At 42.9% G+C, this 19,618-nt stretch overlaps 2 protein-coding genes across 3 annotated transcripts in view; both read right to left on the reverse strand.

Annotated features, from left to right (window-relative positions):
- Window positions 1–1,317, reverse strand: part of Cdadc1 (cytidine and dCMP deaminase domain containing 1) — a 55,949-nt gene extending 54,632 nt beyond the window's left edge. For both annotated transcript variants that reach the window (XM_026393641.2, XM_026393643.2), the window contains exon 1: window positions 332–1,317. In XM_026393641.2, coding sequence (XP_026249426.2) covers window positions 332–395 — 64 coding nt within the window. In that variant the 5' untranslated portion in view covers window positions 396–1,317. The remainder of the gene's footprint in view (window positions 1–331) is intronic.
- Window positions 1,318–17,152: 15,835 nt separating this feature from the next.
- On the reverse strand, window positions 17,153–19,088 carry Mlnr (motilin receptor). The gene is made up of 2 exons (XM_026393711.2): window positions 18,191–19,088; window positions 17,153–17,487 (listed from the first exon to the last, which is right to left on the reverse strand). Exons 1-2 carry the CDS (start codon window positions 19,086–19,088, stop codon window positions 17,153–17,155), a joined length of 1,233 nt encoding a protein of 410 aa, XP_026249496.2.
- Window positions 19,089–19,618: the final 530 nt, after the last annotated feature.

Raw genomic sequence — 19,618 nt, forward strand, 5'->3', positions numbered from 1 at the left:
GGCTTCAAGAGCAGTGAGCAGAACACTGCACTAAAAATGGCAAAGCGTCATGCGCGGCTATTTTGGGAATCAAAATAAAAGCGTCGGGCTTTTCAGCCCCTGGAGTCCTAGCTCTTGATCCTTCCAGGAAAACAAGGCTGGACGCGGGAAATGAGCGCGACTTAGAATTTGTTTGCTCTGAGAAGCCGGAGCGGCCGATCCGGAGGGGACGAGACACCCGGGAGCGGCGGGGCAGGCGAGCAGCGGAGGCAGGGAACCGGAGTTCAATCCGGGCAGGGACGCAAGGCAAAGCCAAAGGCGGGGTGGCAGAAGCAGGGACCCCGGCACTCACCGGTCATGCTGCCAGTCTGGGTGCTGACTGACCGCCCGGCCCCCGCGCTCTCCAGATTTTGCATCTGCCCTGCTTCTTTCACCCCAAGCCCACCAGCCTCTGCTGCCCGGGAAAGCTCTCCCTGTTAGGCATGATCCTGACCCAGCAGCTTCCCTCTAGCCTCCTCCCAGCAACTGGTAAGCAGCGATCTTACTCGGCGCAACCGGGTGACGTCTCCAGCCTGACGGCTACTTCCGGGCGCCTTGATGACGTCAGGGCGAGGCCCGCGACTGCGCTGGGCTGCGGGTCGGACGGGAACCGCGGGTGGAATTGAAGCGCCGGGCTGCAAGGTGTTTGTAGTCTCTTTTTGGTTTTCGTTTTTTTGATTTTGCCGAAATAAAATCACTCGAGGATTTCTTGGCCTGAGGTCCCAGGCTGCGCGGACCGATGAGGCGACTGGCTGTGCAGAGTTGAAAATTTGGCTCAGAGAGCCAAGGAGTGTTGAAGTGGAAACCAGCCCACTCTTGTCATGGTCCTGGTTTTTGAGAACCTGAGCGGGTGAAAAGGAATTAGGAGTTGGGCGTTCCAGGAGGTTGTTCTGATCAGAGATTGGCGGGCCTTGGGGACTGTAGGGCCACGGAACACAGCGGGGACGTTCTGTTTCTTATCCACAACATGAAGAGGAACTCCAACTGGGAAAAAAAAATGTGAAGGGAGGAGGGAGAAACGAGTGGTCTCTGGAAAATCTGAGGAGTAGCCTGGCATTGTGGCTTTATGCCAAAACATTCTAGTGCCCTAGACGTGACTCAGAATTAGGCCCCTTTCTTTACAGTGACTCAGAGCCCAGTTTCTGTCAACATCTCGCGTTATACAATTTGAAATACGGATGTGTAGCAAGACACAAATAAACTTGAGTTCAAACTATGAAAGCAAAAGTTAAACATTATGAAAATCCATCATTTTGAAAGAACTAAAGTGAGAATCTTCAGTGTTGAGGATGTGGCTGTGGTTCATTGATTTTCACTACTATATAGTATCACCATTTATTTGAGTGGAGGAACATTTGGACCAGCTCCTCGCTTCAACGACTTGTTGTAAACAAACAAGAAAATGCTTCATGTTTATATGCAAGAGTTTCTTTAGGGACCACATTGGGAAGCAGAATTCTTGGGTGGTTACTGTCCAGTTTATTAGAAAATGTTCAAGTGTTTTCCAGAGGAGCCTATTACATAATTCTTTTTTTTTTCCCCATCAATTCTTGGTACCACCAGACTTTAAATGTTTATCAGTCTGAGCCATGTGTGGTGGTTCAGGTCTTTAATTCCAGCTACTGAGGAGACTGAGGCAGGAGAATCTTGTTTGAGGCCAGAATGGGCAACATAGCAAGACTCTGTCTTAAAATAGAAAGATGGAAGAAAGACAAGACATATAAACGTGTACCTATCTGGTTGATTTATTTTTTATTGGTTTTGTTATTTTTTAAATACACGACAACACTGGGGATGCATTACAATTCTTATTACACATATAGAGCACAATTTTTCATATCTGTATATAAGGTATGTTGATACCCAATTCAAGTTTTCATACATGTACTTTGCATAATGACCATCACATTCCACCAACCTTGCTAATCCCTGCCCCCTTCTTTTCCCTCCCACTCCTCTTGCCTATCTAGAATTAATCTAATCCTACCATACTCTCCCTCTTTATCCCACTATGAGTCACCCCCCTTGTATCAGAGAAAACATTTTGCATTTGCTTTTTTGGGATTGGCTAACTTCACTTAGCATCATCTTCTCCAACACCATCCATTTACCTACAAATGCCATGATTTTGTTCTTTTTTAATGCCGAGTAAAATTCAATTGTGTATATGTGCCACATTTTTTATCCATTCGTCCCCTGAAGGACATCTAGATTAGCTATTGTGAATTGTGCTGCTATAAACATTGATGTGGCTGTGTCCCTGTAGTATGCTGTTTTTAGGTCTTTTGGATATAGTCTGAGAAGAGGAATAGCTGGGTCAAATGGTGGTTCCATTCCCAGATTTCCAAGGAATCTCCATACTGCTTTCCAAATTGGCTGCACCTATCTGGTTGATTTAAAGTAGCATCTTATGGTTTTATTTTCCCTGGTTTCTATTTAGATTTAACATCTTGTCATATGTTGAGTAGTCATACATATTTCTTTTCTATGAAATACCCATTAACTGTCCTACGTAATTTTTATTATTATTGATTAGTAAGCATTCCTTATTATTCTGGATATTCATTATCAGTTGGGTATTTATCTGGTAAAAGTCTTCCCTCCCTTTTGACTTGCTTTTACACTTTATGATGTCTTTCAGAGCACAGTTCTTTATTTTAATGTGTCAAACATACCAATAATTTTATTTAATGATATTTTATCTATGTGTGTTTTTAAAATATTTTTTCCTGCTTATATCTTCCTTTAAAAGTCATAAGTTGTTGATTTCACATTTCAGCCTCGTGAATGTAGAATTCATTTCTGTGTGTTGTGTTATAGTGTAAGGATGGCTTTAGGCTTTAGCCTAAGCAACTCCATTTTAAAACTCCATCTTAAAATAAACCTGCAGTCTTAAAAGGCAAACCACAGAGTCCTTCAATATGTCAATCAGGTATAGCCTGATAAAAACAAATAACTTTCCACAACTATGGTAAGAGTCCGGGTGAAGTCATGTCATTTGTCATAACTGATAAGAGTCAGAAGGGTATCAGGGCAGGAACCACCAGACCATATGTCCTGTCTAAGATGTAAGATGTCACTAAGAAACCTGGTAACAACTGATAGGGACTCAAAGGGCGAGCAGTAGCTCCCCAAATTTAACAAAAATATTGGAGCAAATGAACAGACATTCACCAGCTGACACTGATAGACACAAGCCTGAGAGCCTGATGAGGATCTAGTCTGACATCCCAACTCTTCTCATCATCTGCCTAATCCTCTGCATTGTCCTCACCACTCTCAAACTACAGCAGTTTTTTGACCCTGGTAAGAATGGCAATGTCTCCTTACCAGCTGTCACCTCCACAGCAGAAGAAGCCTTCATCAGTTCCTGACCGGATTGCTGCATCTGAGTAAGTATGCATCTGCTGGACTTAAGATCTAAGTCTTTTTTTTTTTTTTATTGGTCGTTCATAACATTACATAGTTCTTAATACATCATATTACACGGTTTGATTCACGTGGATTATGAACTCCCCCTTTTACCCCGTATACAAATTGCTGTATCACATCAGTTTCCCTTCCATTGATTGACATATTGCCTTTCTAGTGTCTGATGTATTCTGATGTCTGTCCTATTCTCTACTATCCCCCCTCCCCTCCCCTCCCCTCCCCTCCCCTCCCCTCCCCTTTTCTCTCTCTACCCCTTCTACTGTAAATCATTTCTTCCATTTGTATTATCTTGTCTTACCCCTCCTTTCCTCTTGTATGACATTTTGTATATCCCTGAGGATCGCCTTCCATTTCCATGCAATTTCCCTTCTCACTCCCTTTCCCTCCCACCTCTCATCCCTGTTTAATGTAAATCTTCTTCTCAAGCTCTTCGTCCCTACCCTGTCCTTGTTTACTCCCCTTATATCAAAGGAGTCATTTGGTATTTGTTTTTTAAAGATTGACTAGCTTCACTTAGCATAATCTGCTCTAATGCCATCCATTTCCCTCCAAATTCTATGATTTTGTCATTTTTTAATGCAGAATAATACTCCATAGTATATAAATGCCACATTTTTTTTATCCATTCATCTATTGAAGGGCATCTAGGCTGGTTCCACAGTCTTGCTATCGTGAATTGAGCTGCTATGAACATCGATGCAGCAGTGTCCCTGTAGCATGCTCTTGTTAGGGCTTTAGGGAATAGACCGAGAAGGGGAATAGCTGGGTCGAATGGTGGTTCCATTCCCAGCTTTCCGAGAAATCTCCATACTGCTTTCCAAATTGGCTGCACCAATTTGCAGTCCCACCAGCAATGAACAAGAGTGCCCTTTTCCCCGCATCCTCTCCAGCACTTATTGTTGTTTGACTTCCTAATGGCTGCCAGTCTTACTGGAGTGAGATGGTATCTTAGGGTAGTTTTGATTTGCATTTCTCTGACTGCTAGCGATGGTGAGCATTTTTTCATGTACGTGTTGATTGATTGTATGTCCTCCTCTGAGAAGTGTCTGTTCAGGTCCTTGGCCCATTTATTGATTGGGTTATTTGTTATCTTATTGTCTAATTTTTTGAGTTCTTTGTATATTCTGGTTATTAGGGCTCTATCTGAAGTGTGTGGAGTAAAGATTTGTTCCCAGGATGTAGGCTCCCTGTTTATCTCTCTTATTGTTTCTTTTGCTGAGAAAAAACTTTTTAGTTTGAGTAAGTCCCATTTGTTGATTCTATTTGTTAACTCTAGCGCTATGGGTGTCCTATTGAGGAATTTGGAGCCCGATCGCACAGCGTATAGATCATAACCAACTTTTTCTTCTATCAGATGCCATGTCTCTGATTTAATATCAAGCTCCTTGATCCATTTTGAGTTAACTTTTGTGCACGGCGAGAGATAGGGATTCAGATTCATTTTGGTGCAAATGGATTTCCAGTTTTCCCAGCACCATTTGTTGAAGATGCTATCCTTCCTCCATTGCATGCTTTTAGCCCCTTTATCAAAAATAAGATAGTTGTAGTTTTGTGGATTGGTTACTGTGTCCTCTATTCTGTACCATTGGTCCACAAGATCTAAGTCTTAAGACTTTAAATCTAGCACCCAAGTTTAGCATGCAAATGGAATGTCTGTAATAAGTCTGTTATGATTAAGAGTGTTTGCAGTGCTTAGAGTTAACTTAGAATTTGTTTGCTTTGAATTAGTTGTGTTTATTGCTTTTATCAGTCTGGATTATTGTTTTTGTAGTGCCCAGCATTAAGGATTGTCATTTTCTTGATTAAGAAGTAAAATTATATTAAGTGATTTGATCGAATAAAACATTGAAAAGGGCAGAAGTGTGTGGACATTCTTTATTTCTCCCCCTTGACTGCATAAGTCACACCTTTGCCCATCGTGACATATAGGGGCCAAATTTTATTTTCCATTTGTATAATCAACTATCCTAACACTATTTCGTCATCGATCTGCACTGATACTTCTGCCATATGTCAAATTTCTACGTATATGAGTTTGTTTCTGGGCTTACTTATGTTCCCCCCCACAAAAAACCCCAAAACACTTATTCTTCAAAAATGTCTTTGATATTCTTGGACCTTTAATTTCCCATGCAAGTTTTAGAATCCTATTGCTCACATTCTTCAAAAAATTCATTTTCATATTGATAGCAAGTGTATTGAATTTATAGATAAGTTTGAGATAGTTTTCTACTTCACAAACATGGTATATCTATATGAACATGATTTTCAAAAAGGTTTATAACTTTTCTCCAAAAATATATATGTATGCATGTTTTTAAAATTTTATTATTATTTTTTGGTGCCAGGAATTGAAACCAGGGCCACTTAACCAGTACTGAGCCACATCCCAGTATTTTTATGTTTTGAGACAGGGTCTTGCTAAGTTACCCAGGCTAGTCTCCAATTTGGAATTCTGCCTTAGCCTCTTGAGTAGCTGGGATTACAAGTGTGCACCACTGTACCTGGCAAAGGAAATTATTTTAATAATCAACTTTCAGTTATGATTTTTGTTGTAGGGTATTCATACCTGACTTTACTAAAGTTCTTTTTATAAATCAGATGTTGAATTATAGCAAATGCTCATGGTCAATGGCTTTTATCAATTTAACAAAAGTCTATCCTGTGCTGGCTTACTGAGAATTATTGTCATGATATTGAATTTTATCAAATACAATCTCTGAATCTATTAAGATGTCTCAATCATATGTTTGAGACAACTTTTTTGCCACTGGGACCAAAAGATCTCACAAGAATCATTTAGAGGCGGAAAAGTTCACTTGGGGCTTGCAGTTTCAGAGGTTTCAGTCCACAGTAGGCTATCTCCATTGCTCTGGGCCCACAGTGAAGCAGAACATCATGGAAAAAGAGTGTGGTGGAGGAAAGCAGCTCAGGACATGACCACCAGGAAGCAGAGAAAGAGAAAGCTGTGCTCATCAGGGACAGAATATATACCCTAAAGGCAAACCTCCAGTGACTTACCTCCTTCAGCCACACCCTACCTGTCTGTGGTTATCAATCAGTTAATCCATTCAGGTAGATTAATGCACTGATTAGGTCAAGGCTCCCATAACCCAATCATTTTATCTCTGAGCTTTCTTGCATTGTCTAACACATTAGCCTTTGAGGGACACCTCATATCTAAACCATAACACTTAGTTTTTCTCTTTAATAAGATAATGTGGTATATCATACTAATAAATTGCTTAATGGTAAGTCACCTTGGTATTCCTGTGTTAGACTCATCTTGATCATAATGTATTATTAATTACTGGATTAAATTTGATAAATTTTATTTTAAGATTTTTGGATCTATGTTCATGAGTGAATTTGACATATAATATATCATGGTCTCCTTGGTGTTGATGTCTTGATTAGCCCAGTCTTAGAAATGAGTTAGGAAGTGTTTCCTATTTTTCTTTTCTCAGAAAAGAATTTATGAAGAATTAAAATTACTTATTTCCTTGAATATTTATTAAAACTTGCTTGGGAAAACATCTAATCCTCTTTAAAGTTTCCACTTTTCATTATGAATCACATTCCTTTATTGGTAAAAAGGCTATTCAAACTCTACTTTTTCTTCATCAATTTTTAGTAAGACATGTTTTTGTAAAATTTGTTTATGTAGGCTTTAAAATTAATTGACATATGTTTGTTCAAAATGTTCTTTTACTGTCTTTTAATCCTATTGCTTTTAAAATGCAAATATTATTTGTTTTAGACTTCTTTTTGTTTATGGGCAAATTTTGCCAGATGTTTATCAATTTTATTAGTCTTTTCATAAAATGATCTTTTTCCCTTAATGAACCTATGATAGTTTTTTCTGTTTTATACATTTTGTTTATTTTTTTTTCTTCACTCTCTTTTATCATCATAACATCTTCATTTGACTATTTAGCTTCTTAATTTTTAGAGTTATTATTTGCATAGGCATTTCAGATAAAATTTCCATCTAAGTAGGATTTCATAAGTTCATTATCCATCAGTATTAATGTATTAAATGTCCCAGTGATTTCTTTGACCTATGAGTTATTTGGAAATGTTTTTTTAAAAAGATTTCAGATGTAAGGTGGGCATTTTTTTTTCAAAAAAAGTTACTGTTATTGCTTTCTAATGTAAAGTTTATGACCAGATAATATGATCTGTATGACACCAGTTATTTGAAATTTGTTCAGACATGTTTTATGGTATAGATCAACACTGCTCAATAGAACTGTGCCATAAAGGAAATGTTCTGTGAGATGCACTTTCCAGGATGGAAGCCACCAGCATATGTGGCTACTGCGAACCTGAAAGTAGTTGTATAACTGAGGAACTGAATTTTTAACTTTATCTAGTTTTAACTAATTTAATTTAAATCACTACATGTTCCATTAAATTATCCTCCTAGAACTCTAATTAGATGTAGTTTAACCATCTGAGTTAAGAAATTTTCCATTTCTTTGTTTCTTTGAGCTACATCCTGGTCAACATCTTCAGATCTATTTTTCAACTTGCTACTTATTTATTTGGCTGTGTAGAATTTTTTTTTAATAGTTTGCCTATCCTGAGGGTAAAGGTCTTCAGATAAACTGTCTATATCAGGGACTTTATTTTGACTCTGCACCTTTCTTGGAGTCTGGCTTTTCTTTACAGTTCCTTCATGGCCATTTACACCATGCTTTTTAAAACAAGCCATGGGCTAGGAGAAATATTTGCAAATCACATATACAATAAAGGGCTCATTGTATCCCCAATATGTAAAGAACTCTGTACTCAACAGTAAATCAATAAACAGTTCAATTAGAAAAATAGATAAAAGACTTAAATAGTCACTTCATCAAAGATTTTAAAAATGGCAAATAAGTACAGGAAAAGATGTTCGCTGTCATTAGCCATTAGGGAAATGCATTTAAAAACCATGAGACCCTGCTACATACCTATTAGTGTCGGTAGCTGCAACATAGGAATTGAGTTCCCCTTAGCCTTGAGTGATGAGAATGTGGAGATGTGGCAAGCCAGCCATGGTCTGTGTGTGTGAATGATGAGCATTGAGGGCACAAAATGGACTAAACCAACGTTACCCTCTGTTTGGGCGAGCCTTGCTGTGGTCTTTTCACTTGCTCTACCATGATCCCCACACAGCTCATGAGGTGGGCATGGCCTTCATAGATGTTAGTCAATCTGCTGACATCAGACATCATGAAGCTAGACTCAGCCCCCTGAAACCTGACCCCTTGCCTCATTTGAATGGCTTCTCCCCAAAAAAGGGTTCAGCACATATTTCTCTCTCTCTCTCTCTCTCTCTCTCTCTCTCTCTCTCTCTCTCTCTCTCTCTCTCCACAGACCCCTAAGGTCAGAGGAACCATCACAGGACCCAAAGAAAAAAGTATTTCTGTCTCTGTGTAATTATTACATGCATCCCAGTTCACCTGGAGTGACCCTGAGTGTTTTAGTCCTGGAATGTGACATATTAGAATGGATAAAATCAAAAGTACAGACAGTATCAAATGCTAGAAAGGAAGCAGAGCAATTGGATGTCTCATTCATTACTGGTAATCATATTAAATGGCACAGCCACTCTAGATAACAGTTTGACTGTTTCTAGTTAAACATATACTTATTTTACCACACAGAAATTACACTGCTGGTTATTTATCCTAGAAAAATAAGAATATGTTCACACAAGACTGTACATGAATATCAGAGTGATTTCATTTGTCATAGTCAAAAACTGTACAGCCAAACAGTTCTCAGTGAGTGAATGGGGAACATTGCAATTGAACACTATTAAGCAATAAAAAGAAATGTGCTATCAATCCAGGCAACAACTTGGATGAATCTCAAGTGCATTGTGCCAAGTGTAAAAAGCCAACTTGAAAGTGTTACATTCTGTCTGAATCCATGTACAAATCATTCCCTAAGTAAAAAAAATTATGATTGATAAAGTTCAGATCTGTGATCATAAATATTATGGGTGGGAAAAGGTATGACTATTAAGAAAAATAAGAGGTAGTTTCTTTGAGTTGATGTCGACTTCTACACATATGTGATAAAATTTCATAGAACTATTTACAATTGAAACCAAAAACAGTTCATTAAAACTATTGAAATCCAAGCAGGGTGTGGTGGCGCACCTGTAATCCCAGAGACTCAGGAGGCTGATGCAGGAGAACCATGAGTTCAAAAGCCAGCCTCAGAAATTTAGGGAGACCCTATCTCTAAATAAAATATTAAAAAGGGCTGGGGATGTGACTCAGTGGTAAAGTGCTCCTGGGTTCAATCCTTGGTACCAAAAACAAAACAAAACAAAAACAAACAAACAAACAAACAAAAACTATCGAAATCCAAATAAGATCTATATCTGAATTAATAGTATTGTACTAATGTCATTTTCCTGGGTTTTCCCACTATATGAAGATGATGTAAGATATGATTCCAGAAGCTATGGAAGAGTGCACAGGAACATATTATTTTGAAACTTCTTTTGAGTCTTAAACTTTCAAAATAAAAAGATATTGGGGCTGGGGTTGTAGTTCAGTGGTAGAGTGCTTGCCTAGCACGTGTGAGGCCTTGGGTTTGTTCCTTAGCACCACAAAAAGATAAATAAATAAGGATCATCAGTACCCGCGCAGAACTTTCGGACACCCACCCCAGCAGAAATCAAGGACACCACTCCCACGCAGGACACCCGACAGCTTCCCACACACTGGAACTCTGGCTGCTACTCCTGTGTGGACCCCCCTTCTACCAATGTGGGGCTCCAAGATGGCAGCAGCTGAGATAGTCCCCTAAGTGCAGTAGCTTGCCTGTACCTGAATGATTGGTGGCCAGTTCAACCACAATGACAGGAGATTGACCTCAATTTGGTTCTTTCTGGCAAAATTGTGACCATAAACAGCATCCTGAATCCAGAAATGAAGACTTCCTAAACAACTCTCAGAAGGCAGTTCCTGGCAGCACTTAATCCTGAGGAAGCAGAGAAGCCTGGAACAAACTCCAGATGCCCTGCAGGGAACAGGTACTCTGTTATGGAAGGCAGTGCTGCCTGAGAGAAATGACTACTCAGGCTTTCCATATATTGTCCCAAGTGGTGTCCTCAGAAAAGTAAACAAGGTGCCACATAGATTAATGTGCTGCAGGGTAAGAATGTCCAGGGCATGTTTCTGCTCCTATGAGGTAGGAAGGCCTGGCAAGCCCACTTCCCCAAGCTCTTCCAATCTCTTAGTCCCAGAATGCCTAGAGGCAGATGGGTCTGGGCAGCACAGTCATGGCCAAGCTCCTTTCGGGTTCCCATGTATGTGGTTTCCCCTGGGTTTAGTTATTTAAAAGAAAAAAAAAAGTGTTGCTTATTGGAAATTTAACTTTGTGCTCTGTAGTTTGCCTAGAAACCTTACTTTGTTCTCTTTGTGTTCTTGGTCATTGCTGATCTGGAATCAAGTACCAGATGGCCCCCAAACCTGCTTGAAACTCTGTTTGGATTGCATTCCATACATTCCTTTTCCTTCTCTGCTTCTTCTGCCTGCTTAGCAACTTCTGTAGCCAGCCTGGGATCATTAGAGTGTGTCCCTAAGCCTTTCCTTTTATCTCTGTAAGTGTTCTCCTTGTTGGAGTCACCTCCTCCTAACACCTCAATGGGTGGTTTTCAAAGCATGGTCCCAAGTTGAATGTGATGGCACATACCTAATAATACCTATAATCCTAGTGACTGGGGAAGCTGAATCAGGAGGATGGCAAGTTCAAGGCAAGCCTGGGCAATTTAGCCAGACCACAGTGTCTACAAACTGGACAGAAGTACAAATTTGAAAATCTGCATATTAACAAGCTCCCAGAAGATGCTAATGCCTCATCGGACTGCGGACTCCATGTTCTCCAGCAAGAATCTATCCTAGAGGCTCTCAGACCATCAGAATCAGCATCACCTAGAAGGGAACTTGAAAGAAATGCAAATTCTTGGTCTCACTCCAGACCTACTACATTGGAAATTCTGGGAGAAGCCCTGAAGTCTGAGCTTTAACAAGTCTTCCAGGTGATTCTGATGTGAACTGAAGTTTGAGAACTGCTGATCTAGTGAACGAGGGTGGGAAATAAAAAGCCTGAGAGGGGCTAACACCGAGAGTCACTATAAAGACAAAGGAATGAACTATTTGTGGAAGAAGACAGTAAGAAGAAAGATCAGGGTTAGTCCTATTTATGTTCCAATTATAAGTGGGCATAATTGTTACAGTGATTTTTTTCTTTTCTTTTTCTCCCCAAGATTGAATCCAAGTCCTCAGCATGCTAGACAAGTGCTCTACCACAGAGCCGCATCCCCAGCCTCTGAAACTTTTAAAAGACTTGTTACAACTTTGAATGTATTAGCTTTTAAAAATATTTAAATTTTTTTTGTAGTTATAGATGGACAGCTTGCCTTTATTTGTTTCATTTTTATGTGGTGCTAAGGATAGAACCAAGTGCCTCACACATTCTAGGCAAGTGCTCTGCCACTGAGCTACAGTCCCAACCCCTAAAATATTTTTAAAATTGTCAATGATCTTTATTTTTATTTATTTATATGTGGTGCTGAGAATTGAACACAGTGCCTCACACATGGTAGGCAAGTGCTCTACCACTGAGCCACAACCCCAGCCTACAGGTATTAATTTTTGAAAAATTTTAAAATCTTATTTATTTCCCTTATCACGACAAGTAGTAGAAATTCATAGAACATTTTAGACCTGCATGCACACTGTAGAGCTGAAAGAAAGGAAATACAAAACCATGGTCCTTTCCTTGAAGGGCCTAGCTGGGCCTTGGATGGGGGGGGTGGTTGTAGGTGGTACAGAGGTTCAGGTGGGAGGCACTGGAACATCTTGGGCTGCATAAGGATGGGGAAAGGGCTTTGGGAGGTGCTGAAGCTGTAAAAGTGAAAATCCAACTTTGCTCCACCCCACAAGTGTCCTAGATCCTGGTTGTGGGCAAGTGGCTAGTCCAAACTGGTCTCCCGGCCCCAGCCTCCTGTCACCTGCTGCTCCCATTTAATCAGTGCATTCTCCTTCCTCTCCTCCTCCCTGGAGGCCTTTCCTTGGTTCCATGCAGCAGTTCTGGCTCCTCCTGTGTGCTGGGTCACTCCTGTCTTACCCTTTTATTTGTGCTGTCCGGTGGCTCAGAACAAAGGCCGCAGTTATCTGTTCATTTTCTCTATTTATCCACTGAGGTGAAGACCTCGTTCCCTCACTAGCAGTTGAGTTCCGTGCAAGTTATTCACCTCAGCAAGAGAGGCAGACTGGAAAAGAACACCTGGGCTTTGTCTTTTGGGATCATTACCAGTGGAAACAGTCACCTGCAAGGAAACCTGTTAAGTGGGTAAGAAGGACCACAGACCATCACCCTGACTGCCCAGGCTCAGTTCTTCTGATCTAGCTGATGAGTTTCAGCTCTTTTCACATAGGTGCCTAATCTATCTATCTATCATCTGTCTATCTACCTATCATCTACCTATCTCTATCAAACCCGGAGCCTCGGGCTGGAGATGTGGCTCAGCGGTAGCGCGCTTGCCTGGCATGCTTGCGTCCCGGGTTCGATCCTCATGCACCACATACAAACAAAGATGTTGTGTCCGCCGAGAACTGAAAAATAAATATTAAAAAAATTCTCTCTCTCTCTCTCTCTCTCTCTCTCTCTCTCTCTCCCCCCCCCCTCAAAAAAAAAAAAACAAAACCCAGAGCCTCATACATGCTAGGCAAGTGCTCTATCACTGAGCTACATCCTTAGCCCTTATAAAATTTTATTTGAAACAAGGTCTTGCTAAATTTCTCAGGTTGTCCTCCAACTTGCTATCCTCTGGCCTCAGCCTCCTGAGTGGCTGGGATTATAGCACTCAGCTAGGTGTCTGATCTTCTTTAAAAAGTATGTGTCATGGGCTGGGATTGTGGCTCAGTGGTAGATGCTTGCCTAGTGTGTGCAAGATTCTGGGTTTGATCTTCAGCACAGAAAAATAAAAGTGAATTGTTTTTCTAAGGAGGTGATGAGAAGAGCCTTGTTCTCTCACCTCCTCTGTAACTTACACAGGGTGAGGGATGGGTGAGTAGTTGCCCACACAGCATTCCCATAGGGCTCAATGAGCACAAATATTCTTGTGCTCTTGGGAAAGGAAATGTTGGGTTTTGAAGACTGCTCAGGGCTGAGCTGGGGGCTCTGTAGTGTATAGAGTTTGGGATCTTTAGAAAGTGTATTCCCAATTAAAAATTGCACAGCATCTATGTTTAAGTAAAGCCCTTTTAAACCTCTACACTTGTGCAACCACTAACACTTAAATACAAAACACTTCCATACACTGGCAAATGTTATGACATGAGTAGAAAGGGTCAGGAGAGGGCATGTTCAAACTTTCAAACACCATTGACACATGGCTTCTGTGGCTTCTTGTGAACCTGGCACAGGGGTCCCTTGGATGCGAGGAGGTGTTGTACAATAGCTCTGAGAACATTTCCTGCAGAAGTGCAAATGTCTTCTATGTGAAAGAGGAGGAACCTGATATTCTGCTTCCATCTGATATAAGTGCTTTTATTAACCTGTAAGCTGAATCTGTGTTTAGTCTAGGTGACACAATGACACATTTCAAACAAAAAAATGCCATTAAAAAGTTGATTGATTTTGATACCATGGCAAGGACTAATTTTTCTAGAGTATTTTGTCCTACACATCTGGCACTTAGCAGTTGCTTGGTAAATATTTGCCCTGCAAATGAAATAACAAACTCTCCCACAAAGGTTGACAGTTCTCCTAACAAAAATGGTTTGGCCTATAGAAGGGAAAGGGGCTCAGGTAAGTTGCTGGAATGCCAGCCCAGACCTCAGTCAGGGTGGAGGAAGTAGTCAGGGCTCAGCCTCCATGGCATGCCCAGGGAGGAGAGGGAGGACCAGGACAGTAATCCACAGCTTCATTGTCCCTCTCCAGTGACCCTTGACTTGACCACTCTGGGTCTTCCCAATACCTTCATTTTATTGACAGTTGTCAGTGCAAGAACAGACCCTCTGCCAGTGTGGAGAACAATTTTAGATCTCAAAACAACTTTTCAAACAAATTTTTGACCATGACTTACAGTAAAGATATGTTTTATTTTGTGAACCAGGAAAGAAACCAACCAACATGTGATGCATTGATATTTTCTATTCTGTTCTTATTCACTCTGTTGTTTTGCAGAAAAAGTGACCATTAGAAATGATTTCAAATTTCATGAACAAGCTGAGACCAGACAGGGACCCTGCAGGAAAGATTGGCTTCCAGTTCTCCTGGACAGGGACTGTGCAGTGCAGGTCACGGTGATCCTCCCCATACCCATACCTGGGAATATACTTAGGTCTCAGAAGACTGTGATATAAATCGCTGCTTTCTAGAATTTGAACAAGAAAGCTCAAAGGAAACGTCTTTGCTTCTGTATCTACAATATTTTTTGATTATCTTTAAGGTTCTTCATTGTGATTTCTCCTGGGGAAAAGTCAGCTTTTGACTGCTCCAGAGAGGGATTCCTGTGAGCAGAGAGCTCCAGCTCATCCTGACTCAGGGCTATCACACGGACAGTGGTAGCAGCACAGGCTGGCTCTCTGCCAGGAGATCCCCAAATCCAAGCCTGGTCCCCCAACACTGTGCCTCATTCTGTGAGGTTTCAACAGGTGTTCCTGGAAAGGAAGGTGGGGCTGTAGCTAAGTGGTGGAGTGCTTACCTCACATGTATGAGGCACTGGGTTCCATCCTCAGCACCACATAAAAATAAATACATAAAAAGATATTGTCCACCCATTTACAACTAAAAATACAAATAAAATAAATGAAGAAATCAGTCTTTGAATCATTAGGTCATACTGTCACTTGGGGAGTGTTGGTGGAGGGGCTGCTTCCTCACTAGCTGGGATCAAAGGCAGGGAAGAGGCTTCACTCCTGCACACATTGAGGACAGGCCAGGGAGTCAAGATGCTGAACTTGTGTTTGGCTAATAAAACGAAAAAGCAACAGAACTTTGTCAGCCTGTCAAGAAGACCCTGGTTGTTATGTATTCATCATTTTTAGTTGTAACTATTCAAAACAGACCATAATGATTTGTGGGACCTGAAGCAATTTAGAAATGGAGGCTGCCCAAACTGTGAGCTGTGAAGCAAAGTCCCCAAGTTAGCGAGTAAACTGAGCTAACTCTCCAGCTTCTGAATCTCATTGAGACCTTACTTCTGTTTGTCACTATAACTGATGAAGTTCTATTTTACAGCCTTCGACACTCTTTTGATATTTGTGGATTTGAAGGTTCATGAACATCTCAATAAAAATCCGTAATAAGTATCAACAATCTACTGTAACTTAGGGATGAACTTTATCAACCCCAAAAGGAACCCAAGTACAATTGAACAAGTCAGGCTTTGCCCACTTACAGGGGCGCCATTTATACAGACTGAGGCTGATGAGGCCCTGTCTGTGTGACACAGCAACAGCCTTCTGAAAATACATTTATTTAGGTACTGGGAATTGAACCCAGGGGCACTTTACCACTGAGCCACATGAGTCCCTTTTTAATATTTTATTTAGAGATAGGGTCTCGTTGAGTTGCTTAGGGCCTCACTAAATTGCTAAAGCTAGCTTTGAACTTGTGATCCTCCTGCCTCATCCTCCAGAGCTGCTGGGAACACTTATGTTTTAAACTGTAAAAAATCAAAGTTTCAGAATTGTTTGTTAGAATGTCCAATGCATTCTCTTTCACAAAGCAACCTGTATGTTTTTCAACAATTACAATCTCATTGAGGGTGGGTGAGTATTTTAAAGTCTGGATTCAGACTCAAGCCTTCCTAGTTCCTGTCTGGGAAATCTGAGAGTCAGTTCTGTCACTAGTAAAACAGGGATGATGACAATTCTCATCCAAATAGGCTGAGGCAAAGGAAGGTAGATTAAAGTTCTTTTCAAAGCTCATCAGTAGTCGTCTCAGAAGGCCAAGCTCTCTGTCCTCTTGTCTCTGTGCCCAACTTTGCTACTTCAAGGCTAGTGGCATTAGTACAACCCCATAGGCAGTTCCAGGGAAAAGTGGGTTGCACTGGTTTTATTCATAGCAGTTTTCAAAGAGCACATTTAGCCAAAACTTTTTTTTTTTTTGCTCCCAGTCTGTTTAGAGGTGGGACTCCTGAACATTGGAGTCTACCTGAAATTCTTACTTCTAAAAGTTTTTCACAAAGCCATATATGGTATATATGGCCATATATAGGTATTAAATATACCATATATAGGTATTAAATAATTCTTGGATCCAAACTCATCATCCTGTTTCCTTGTATATGTATATTTATATTCCAAACAGAACAAATACACCCCTGATCTCAGAGGTGACAATTTTTAGGCAGCATTGCTCTATCACTTAACTATAAAATGATTGATCTTATTCCCAGAGTAGAATGAATGAAGACTTAGAAAACCTCTTCCAGACACACTATAGATGTGGGATTTCATGATGCTAAAGTGAATACAGATATATGAAAGGGAACCTGTAATAACTGGTACAGATACATTTTATACTTTGATTTAAAAAAAAATCATGCCAACAATTTCTAACCAACTTGCAAAATTTCAACAACTCTCATTCTTAAACAGCATTCATACCCTACTTTCTGTCTTTATTTCTCTACAGACCTGTTGTCTCCAAAGTCTTGTAATTGGCTCAGCTGTGCTGGTTAGGCCATTGTCTTTGTGTTAGCACTGGTCTCTGTGTAGCCAACTGTAACTCCAGTGTCTCCCCCAGGGTCCCCCCCAGTGTCCTTGCTTCTGCAGAAACCTCTTGGTTTGGACCGTTTTGCAAGCAGCAGTTTACGGGCGGCTGCTCTGTACTTCTTGGAAATGAGGTTGTAGAGGATTGGGTTGATGGATGCACTCAGATAGAATAGTTGCAGAGCGACAATGTTGAAGTACTGAGAGAAATACATCATCCGGGAATCTTCGGTGTTTATGTAAATGATTCTGCCAACGTGGAAAGGCAACCAGCAAACTACAAATGCCAAAACCACCACCACTGCAAAACAAGACATAGACACATTAGCAAAAGCATTTAAAAAATCAAATACCCACCCCTCCCCGCCTCGCAAAAAAAAAAAAAAAAAAAAAATCCACCTGCAGTAGTATAGCAACAAAATAAATTAGATAGAACTTTCACCTAGCAAAATCTGCATGCATGGACAAAAACCAACCAGGTATTTAACTGCATCGATATTTGCTTTAAAACTTCACGTTAGGCTCATGTATGTGTTATCAAGACTGGGCATAAGCCAGGAAAAAACAATTGCTCCCAAAAGCTGTTTTGGCAGCCTTCCTTTTACAAACCCGCTTAAGAGGCAGATTATCTTGGAGGGAAAAAAAATAATCTGCAACAGGTCTACGCATCTTTGACTTTTTGATATGGGCATGGTTCACTCAGTCTTTGGGATAACTTAACACTAAATGAAATTTTAGTTTAATGCAATCTACCCGTCTTCTCAAAGGGTGCTGTGATTAATCCACAGCTGCGGTCTCTAACAGAGGCGAGTCAGCTACCCATCCTGGATCTCAGCAGCATTGGGAAGTCATTCCTGTCGACTAGATCCGAGCTCTGGGTTCCTCAGAACCCTGGGGGACTAAAGATGGTTTTCTCTGGAGGTAGAGGGCGAGCAGTTTGCCTGTTCCCACTTGCGGTGCTGACCAAGGACTGGCGAGTTTGGAAGAGAGGTGGCAGGACTTACGCAGGACGCGGACTGTCTGCCGGTGGCTCCTCTCCCGCCCCAGGGCGGCAGGACCTTGCAGTGGATCTCGGTTCTTCCACAGCTCTCGCCCGATGAGCCCGTAGAGGACACTGAGGCACAGGAAGGGCAGGAAGAAGTAGGCAGTGGTAACCCACAGCATGACCCGCAATGTACCCAACCGTGCGCGGCTTGGCCTGCACTCGCGGCTGAACAGCGCCGCGGCCGCTGCAGCCTCAGGTCCAGAGAGCGGGGACGACAGTGGCGCCCGCGAGGGCCAGAGGGGCGGCGGCACGCTGGACAAGAAGGTGTGTTGCTCAGTGCCGTTAAGGTCCACGATCGGGTAGATGCTGGGGTCCTGCTCGACGTCCACCAGAAAAAAGAAGGGCCCGGCGGAGAGCAGGGCCACCGCCCAGAGAGCACCGATGAGCGCGCGGACGCGGCGCCGGGTGATGAGGACGCGGGCACGCAGCGGACGGCAGATGGCCAGGTAGCGCTCGACGCTGAGGGCTGTCATGTGCAGCAGAGTGGCGTAGGTGCAGCCCTCGCCCAGGTACAGGGACAGGCGGCAGAGCAGCGACCCGAACACCCAGGGCCGGGAGCGCCAGAGGCGGTACAGGTCGAAGGGGAGCCCGAGAAGGATGAGCAGGTCGGACACGGCCATGCTGCCCAGGTACAAGTTGGTGGTGGTCCGCATGTCCCGGTAGCGCCCGATCAGCAGCACGGTCACCACGTTCCCGCTCACCCCGACGGCGAACAGGCCCAGGCACACGACGGTCACCGGCACCAGCGTCCTCAGGGGGAAGGTGGAGCAGCGGCGCTCGTCGCACGGCGGCAGCGAGGCCCAAGGCGGCTCCCGCGCGCCCTCGGGGCCAGCGCTGCCGTTCCAGGGGCTACCCATGGCAGCACCGCGCGGCCGCTCAGCCCGGGTGGCGCAGGAGGCCCGGGCGTGGCCCCCGTGGGGAGCGCTTCTTCTCCCTGCCTTCCGCAGGGCGCGCCCGGCCCGACGGCGGAGCGCTGCGACGCTGCGAGCCCAGTGGAACCCCTGCGGGTACCGCCGAGCCCTGCCGCTCCTGGCGCGGGAAGGCGGCTCTGAGGGTTCGCTGCCCCGCGCTCGGGAGCCAGCGGCGCGCAGTCTCCGCCCCCGGCCCTCGCCCGCCCGGGCACCGCTCCCCGCGCACTCCCAGCCCCTGGGTAAACCGAGGCGCTTCGCTTGTGGCCAATTGGAACTCGCAGCGGCCGCAGTGCGGGAGCCCTACCCACTCCCGGTCAGCGATTCCTTAACCTGGGAGAGGTTGGTATTGGCCCCTGCGCGCTGCGAGCACTTTTTGTAAGTCAAGAACACAGGGGGCTTTCTGGGGGATCTCTGCTTGTGTCCGGAAGGGGAATGCCCCCCCCCCCATGACCACTAGGAAGCTACACCCCTAAACA

The sequence above is a fragment of the Urocitellus parryii genome, chromosome 2 (genome assembly GCF_045843805.1).
Source record: "Urocitellus parryii isolate mUroPar1 chromosome 2, mUroPar1.hap1, whole genome shotgun sequence".
Lineage (NCBI taxonomy): Eukaryota > Metazoa > Chordata > Mammalia > Rodentia > Sciuridae > Urocitellus > Urocitellus parryii.